This window comes from Pholis gunnellus, assembly GCF_910591455.1.
Source record: "Pholis gunnellus genome assembly, chromosome: 21".
Lineage (NCBI taxonomy): Eukaryota > Metazoa > Chordata > Actinopteri > Perciformes > Pholidae > Pholis > Pholis gunnellus.
Genome location: NC_136548.1, coordinates 12,278,068 through 12,286,158, shown reverse-complemented (window position 1 = coordinate 12,286,158; position 8,091 = coordinate 12,278,068). Strand labels below are relative to the sequence as shown.

The 8,091-nt window shown below is 42.4% G+C and overlaps 1 protein-coding gene across 1 annotated transcript; it reads left to right on the top strand.

Annotated features, from left to right (window-relative positions):
• Positions 1-4,863: 4,863 nt before the first annotated feature.
• Positions 4,864-7,713, top strand: LOC306713521 (C1q-related factor-like; the record flags this gene model as incomplete). Its single annotated transcript, XM_079183244.1, has 2 exons — positions 4,864-5,655; positions 7,534-7,713. The coding sequence occupies exons 1-2, from the start codon at positions 5,017-5,019 to the stop codon at positions 7,711-7,713; spliced, it is 819 nt and encodes a 272-aa protein (XP_079039370.1). The 5' UTR covers positions 4,864-5,016.
• Between the last annotated feature and the right edge of the window lie 378 nt (positions 7,714-8,091).

Below are 8,091 nucleotides of genomic sequence, written 5' to 3'. Positions count from 1 at the left end.
CTAATCTGTGACCGTCTGTGAGAGCTTGTATCTCAATTAGGATCTAATGAAGAGGAAGCTTCCGTGAGACTTCACTGCACTGTGGTTGCTCAGTGGTGTCGTTTCACTAATTGCAATGTTGCAAAATAGACTGAATTCCTTTGCCACTTATTAAAGATAACACCAACCACACACAATACTCTACAAACTCGGGACACTGCTTCGGCAAGACATTTTCAATGTGTTCTCCGTCCCAACCTCACACCCTGAAATAACAATAATTCAGGATTGAAAACCAACTGCCGAGTAAACCAGCTAAGGAATTCCCACAGAATCCCAAGAGGGACTGCAAGGCAGCGGCCCACTTCCTAAAAAGGAAGAGTCCAAAAAGAAAGAATCAGGAAGTTACTCTGTTTAAACCCTTGTGTAAACATTCAAAGGGGCTGATATGCTTTCCTTTTATATAAGGGGTTATTATACCGAATGTCACTGGAACATAATCACATTAAAGAGATCAGGATTTCTACACTATGATGTTTGCCTAGATCTCAATCACAGACACCTAAATATGTATACTTTTTTAGAGGCAAAACTTGAACAAAAAAAGTAGTGACTTTCCCTTTAAAAAATAACCAATAGACAGAAAATAAAGTTCACACTGCATTTCCCTAAAGTCACACTACCCTGCAGAGTCCATCCTGGATATAGACATCAAAGATGGCCCGTTGCTTCCTCAGCTCTCCACTTACTGACAAGGCCGTCCCCTGAGTCCATGCTGGAATGTGAGCAAGGCTGCTGGAGATGGGTGGTCTGCACCTTCCCCTGCTGTAGTGCAGATAAAACAGGTCTCTGCCGCTGCATGGAGGTGTGTTAATGTCCTAGCAGTGCAAACGGTGTGTGTACTCAACTCAACACCATACATCTTGAATTTGTAGTGCACAGAACATACTGAGATAGACGATCTTGTTTCTTGGATGCTTGATCATCACAACCAAAAATGTTTACCTAATGTAACAATGTGTTGTGACAGACTTCACCACGTTTTAAATAAAGTTCCTCTTTGGCCCAGTTGTTCATTTCTGGCTGCTTTTCTTCCTTTTTTTTAATCATTACAAGAGTGAGCAGTGAGCGCCATCCTCTGGTTGACAGAAGTAAATGCAGTCAGTGAAACGAGGAACACAGAGAACATTTGAAACCACACACGTTACTTTTAAATTTGTTAAGAAAATGGCCCAATCATTCATTCCATTTTGGCTTTGACCAATTTTTCCATCTCCCGGAAGTTGTTTAAAATTGCAGCTAAAAGGGAGAATCAGCACAGATTCACAGACGGCACAACGGATTTCTCTGACTTGAAATGTTTTTATGTTCATCAGAGTTGCACTTCTGGCCAAACTTCAATCAGTGATGTCACAGCAGGTGTATTTCCTTTGAGAGTGACTAGAGGACACCTGAAGGGACACCACTGATTGGGGCTAAACATATGAGTCTTTCTTAGATAGTGAGGTTAGGTTGTATGGTTACATTATAGACTGTAACAGTGAATGTTGCCTATACACGACTTTACGGTCCCAGTAAATAAAACATATCCAATAGATGGCAGTCTATGGTCACATGATGAGTTGTACTTCACTTATTTCCAACACTTTTTATAAGGACACAGCCAATTAAATATGAATATGGAAGCCAGCTCCTGATGCTGCATGGACTTTTAGAGGGCATCATTTAATCCTTCAATTATGGGCACATTGGGCCCAAATGTCAGAATTTGATTTTTAATTAAAGAATAAAAAAAACCTGTCATGACTTTGCCCTTCAATTCATTGAATATACAGAAGGAAGCAAGAAAATGCAAATCTGTCTCGTACAAAATCTGCATATACTGATTTTCTTCCCCAAATCCATTTTGGAGGAAAAATAATTGCTGCTTGAAAGTTTAACCAAAATTCAGGAAGCGAGACATTGCTATACCAAATAACAGTACACTGACAGTGGAGCCTGGGATATGTTTCTTACATCCCACATATTGTCAGCTTTAGACAACTAAAACATAAATATTAAAAAAGACAACACTGAGTTGAAGCATGAGACAAAGTCCTGTGCTCTGTGCACCCGCCCAACCAGACCTGTATGCCAGAGCCTTCAAATAAAACATTTTGACTTGTCAAAGAAGAAAATGCACAGGTGTAAATATTAAAATGAATGGTAGCTGATTTCCATGTAGCTACTTTGTTTTGAAGGACCTGGTACTGTGGGAGTAAGATTGGTCGACTAATTGATTAAAGAGGCCGCAGCCGTAATATTTTATTGAAAGTATGTTTAGCAGATAGTGAGGTCAGGAGAAGGAGAGCAAAGGAATGAATGCTTTGTGGAGATCAAATATTTATTAAAATGTTAAAATGCCACATGAGGGCACTAAAGTATGCAAATAGAGAAACGCGTTGTGAAGCACTTTACAGGGAAGGTTGACATATCGTATTTACTGTTTTACAATTTTGTTAAACTTGCAGGTCATTAAAGTACGTGAGTATGTATCTTATCAGTGTTTTGACTTTATGTTTGGTTCTCTGAGTTGATGGGGGGCTCGGCAGGTGCCTGTCCCGGTGTGGTTACTCCAGCGTCACGCCTATATTTCTGTTTTGTTGTGGTGGTTTTGTAAGCTAAAATATTTCGGATGCTGAAAGACCTTTTCCGTCTTCCTGACTTTGTGGTCATCTCTCTGATTTAGTGTAAACTGTCATCCGCTACAGAGACTCAGCAAGAAAGCGCTGCTCGAGGTGTCTGACTCAGTACCATTGTCAGGTTCTGTAACAACAGCAGCATCATAAATGTGGAGGACTACTTCCTGCTCATACTGCTCTCATGAAAATCTAATATCACTGGAGGATTCCAACATTTTCAGTCACACATAGTATACGTGTAACTGTCTTCAATCTGTTGGTTAACTGCAGGTTAATTATCCTCTGAGAGAGAATGTATACATTCACCGTGTGTAGTTGACGGATTAACATTTCTTAAAAAACACATGCATCAGTGCGTCATTGAGGCTACAGCATGCCTTTATGAAAACAAACGTTAAAATCCAAGATGCTTTCCTCTTTACTTCCTAATCGCATTAACTGGAAATATCTTGGAAATCCCTTAATACAATTTTTTGAAATTAATTTACATATTTATTGACGAGAATCTAAATAAATATTCCGCATGTTTGACAGGGGTTTGTAACAATGACCCCAATGATGTGTCTTCCTTATTGAAATGAAAGATTAACTTACTGGAAAAAAACATTTGTATTAGCAGGTGTATGAAAATAATTATTTCAATGAATGATTTGCATGATTCATCGCTCATGCAATTATTCAGACATATATACACATAGAATATACTGTAAATCACATCAACTCAGTTGAGTTTTAACTGTGAACTGAACTGAGAGCTGGCAATGGTTCCTGAATCAAGCAGAGCCCTCTCTGCCAACACACTGAGTTTGGACAAGTATGAGTTTATTCAGCCAACTCATGTGGAACGAATTTATTTCATTAATACAGAATATGAACTGAATCAGCATTTTAGTGTTTGCGCTTTGGCACCAAGCTAAACACAGCAAAACAATCGAAACATCTTAACTACATCAGGTAAAGCACATGACACCGGCTTTGATGTAATCTACTACATTAGAGAACCAGCCACTCGTCGACAAAACATCTCCAACCATTGTAAAGAACACACCATACCAGCAGACTAAAATGCATCAGCTATGCAAACATCATTTCTTCCACAAAGTCTTCCTAAAGTTACTTGTTGGCTTAGTTTTCTTATGAAATGTTACGAAAACAGCAGTGGTAAGAGGTAAGCCAGTTCAAGGGCCCTCCTCTTGAGAATCCAGACTATATAGTTATGATGATCACCTTTGATTGTAGCTGAAGTGTTGTGCAGTGGAACTTGGTTTGCAATCAGCTTTATTGCTGGACCAATTGTGTCCCTTGCTCTACTGATGCCTGTTCTAGTGACCCATGTCTCAGCAATCAATTTAGTGGGTGAAATCATATCCACGGGAATGAGAACTGATTTCTACGTACAATTTTTCAAAGTGCGCCTTCAAAAGTTTGCTGTTTTTGTGAAGGTCACAACTGGACTGGCCACAGATGCTTGGAATCAGTTCAGTGTACAAGATCTCCCGGGACACACCCACTCAAACACGTACGCAGATAAGGAAAGAAAGACACACGTTCTGACCTTGATAAAACTAACTTTAAACTTAAACTAAGAAAACTATACAAGAATAAATCTATATCTATGCCTGGAGTGGCTGCTGACTGTTAGATGTCTCATATGAGTTCTGCTGGTATACTCAAAATAAAAAGTTTTCTTACGTTAGTTTACAAAATCAATGCCAACTGTTTAATATTATTGAAACAAGAAGAATATGGCCACAGAATGGAGAATATGGGCAGCATTTCAATGCTAGTGCATCATTTAGATCTGCATCAAACTTCCCTCAAGTCTCCATCTCTGTCTTCATCATCCAATGAACATGAATCGAGTGATTATGATCCCATCTGTCACACTTCTTTCTCATGTCCTCCCTGGCTTTTCACATCTGCCAGTAGGAGAGTGCCCTCCTCAGCCCTGACTCAGATGGGTTAGTGGGTGTATGTTGCTCACTCTCTCCTCCCCTTGCCTCTTTTCTTTTTTTTCTTTCCTTCTCTCAAGCTATCTTACTCTCTCCCTCCTCCTTTCCTCTTACTCTCTCTCCTCACTCTCTCACTCTCCCTCTCCTTTTTGATCACTTCGGTCCCTTGCTCCACTCCCTCTCCCTTACTCCTACACGGCTCAGTCATTCACTCACACACTCGTACCGGCTCTCCCTGGGCACCATCTCCACCACCGGAGATCCTCATTGTGTCTGCGTTTTGCCAGGTGGACGCACTCCCCACAGTCACCATTTCCACCCCGGAGAGTTCCACGCTGGCAGCGCAGCCCCTTCCCCGGCTGAGCATCGGGCGGAAGACCCTGGTGGCAGCTGCTGTGGGGGTCATGCTGGTCCTGGTTCTGGTGGTCCTCATCCCTGTGCTGGTCAGCTCCGTTGGCACAGGTGGCGTAGATGACAGTGCGAGCCACTTTGAGATGCTGGGTACCTGCCGCATGGTTTGTGACCCCTTTCCCACGACGGACACGGGTTTGAACGCAGGAACCGATACAGCAACCGCCGGCCTACAGGTGGACAATGATGCGGATCTGAGTGACCACATCATCGGCCCACCGCTGCCTACTTACAGTGATCATGGCCCACAAGGCAAACCAGGACGTCCAGGTAAGCCTGGACCCCCAGGACCACCTGGAGAGCCAGGCCCACCAGGACCCAAGGGTCCACCGGGAGATGGTGTGGACATTGTGCGTACTGGGATTCTGGGATTAGGGGATAAAGGGGCAGTTAGCACAACCACATACAACACCACACCTCGGGTAGCGTTTTATGCAGGACTACGAAACCCTCAAGAAGGTTACGATATTCTACGATTTGATGACGTGGTGACAAATATCGGTGGTAACTATGAGGGCGCCACCGGCAAGTTCACCTCTAAGATTCCTGGCACCTACTTTTTCATCTACAATGTGCTGATGAGGGGAGGAGATGGCACCAGCATGTGGGCTGACCTGATCAAGAATGGTCTGGTGGGTAACACTTTTAACTCTTCAGACACCTTCCCAAAACAATTCCTAATGTTTCATGATTTCATGTTGAATTTGACAAATGGAGAAATAACAGTTTCGCAGCACAAATAGAAAAGACGTATCCCTTATGAGTTAAGAACCCTGAATCATACACTGGGATGAACCTGAATCCAAATGCTCAGGGAAGAGTGTAACCAGTGTGCTGGCACTCTAAATTGAGTAGTCATGCATTCATGTGAATAGTGATTGTAAATCTGACTTGGTCTGGTGTTGTAGTCCGAGATAATGACAATGCACAGTGGCATGCTGCCAGATTGTGTATCTGTGCATATTACACTTCCGGTGATGTACACGTTGAAGTGAGTGGAAGGAGTGCAGCGCTATCTCAACTCTGCACACATCAAAACACAGCCTGGGGTAGTGGCTAGTTCAAAGCGGGTGCCCTTTGAAATACAACAAACTTCCTGGAACCATGAAGTGCAAGTATGCGTTATCAGTCTGCCTGTCAGGTCTAGGCGTTTCAATATCGAATCATGATATTTGCTAAACTTTTGTAATGTCTTTAAAGCCCCGGGTGATGACATTGATCAAACACCATGTAAATCTGAGCCTGGACATCTCAGCCAGGCTGCAACAGGCTACAGCCAGTGGAGACAATAACATTTACATTATAATGCAAATCCAGGACAATGACATATTTGTAAAGCTGATAGAGGTCTTTTTTTGATGATATGTGAAGATACATTCGTTAGTTTACAGTTTATTGCTCACTATAGTCAGTCTCACACTGTCTTAAGCAAAATGTCACTGAAAATGTTGCCAAATCTTAATACACGAACACACATATACAGTCTTTATATGACTAATTAAGAACAGTCATGTAAACCTGGCTTCAGGAAAACATGCAAACAAAATGTAGAGAAACTCTACAACACAACACGTGGAGGGAAAGGAGTTCAGGCTGCAGTGTCCTCATGTTTTCGGGAATCCATCATCATGTTGTCATCTGTGGCTCAAACCCTGACGTACACTTTTGCTCTGCATCGGCACTAATAACAACTTCATATTCTTATGTTGGTTCTAACTTAGTTCTGAACCTGTCGCCAGAATCTGGTTGAATTAGGGATTACACTTTTACGGTGTGTATGATGAAGTTGCAGTGTAACAGCCAACCTGGCAACACAGATCATCCTACATTAGCTAAAGCTTAGGGGGGATATAACTGTATATGCAAAGCAACTTCACCCAGTTTCACTTTTTACAGAGACGTGCGGAAGAGATTTGGGTGTTTTGCTCCAGATCTAACACTCTCAGTAATTACCCCGCGTTGATGACACTTATATTTGGGATAAACATGGCATTATCAGAAAAAGGTGAACGTGAGAGTAGAACATGAGGCGAAGGGATAGTAAGCACTGCCATCCTTCCTCAGAGGCAGGCTGACTCAAGCATGACCCTTTCATGAGTCATGAGGGAAAAACAAGATATTCACCACGGGGGACACACTTTACACAACCTCTCAAATTCAGCCCACACGTCTTGCAAATATATGCTTTTCTTAAAATAAGATGTTTAGTCAACTCATACATACAAATAAATGTTGTGTCTTGTCAGCGGGGGATGCAGCAAGTCAGCTAATGTTTACGTGCATCAAATTAACCATTTGTTTCAATATCATCATCGACTTCAGTTCTGTCATCTTAATATCATCCTTTCATAATAATTTATAATATTTCATACGTTTCCATTTTATGATGATAAATGGATTCATTTTGCTATTATCTGTACGTTGATTAAACAAATATTTTCCCCAGCGTTCTACCGTTTGCACTTCCTTACTTCTTCTCTCCTTGTCTGTGTGTGCGTGTCATACTCCAGGTCAGGGCCAGCTCCATTGCTCAAGACCAGGACCAGAGTTATGACTACGCCAGCAACAGTGTCATCCTTCATTTGGATGCAGGCGATGAGGTTTTCATAAAATTGGATGGGGGCAAGGCCCACGGGGGCAACAGCAACAAATATAGCACCTTCTCAGGGTTCATCCTCTATGCTGACTGAAGACTGGACAGGACGTGGGCTCCGAGGTGAAAGGTCACGGCCGGAAGACGTTCACCACCTGACTTTCACTTGGCTCTCGCAGTGAGGTTAATGTTGCCCATAGCCACCGATCCACAGTCAGATTGTTTTTACAGATGTTTGAGGTCAGCATTGAAACAGAGACAGCTGCTGTGGATCTGTGGGTATCTGTAACTGTCGACCTCGTCATCCACATGTCCCATTGCATACAGGGTGCCTATGCCGCTATTGAGATTGGACGCAAGCAACGAAACGGTGACAGTCACGTCATGTGTCATGCCGAGGTGCAGTAACAATTCTGACAGTGAAGAAGCCTCACAATCATTTTTGAGCTGTCAATTCAATTTCAAGTCTGGATAT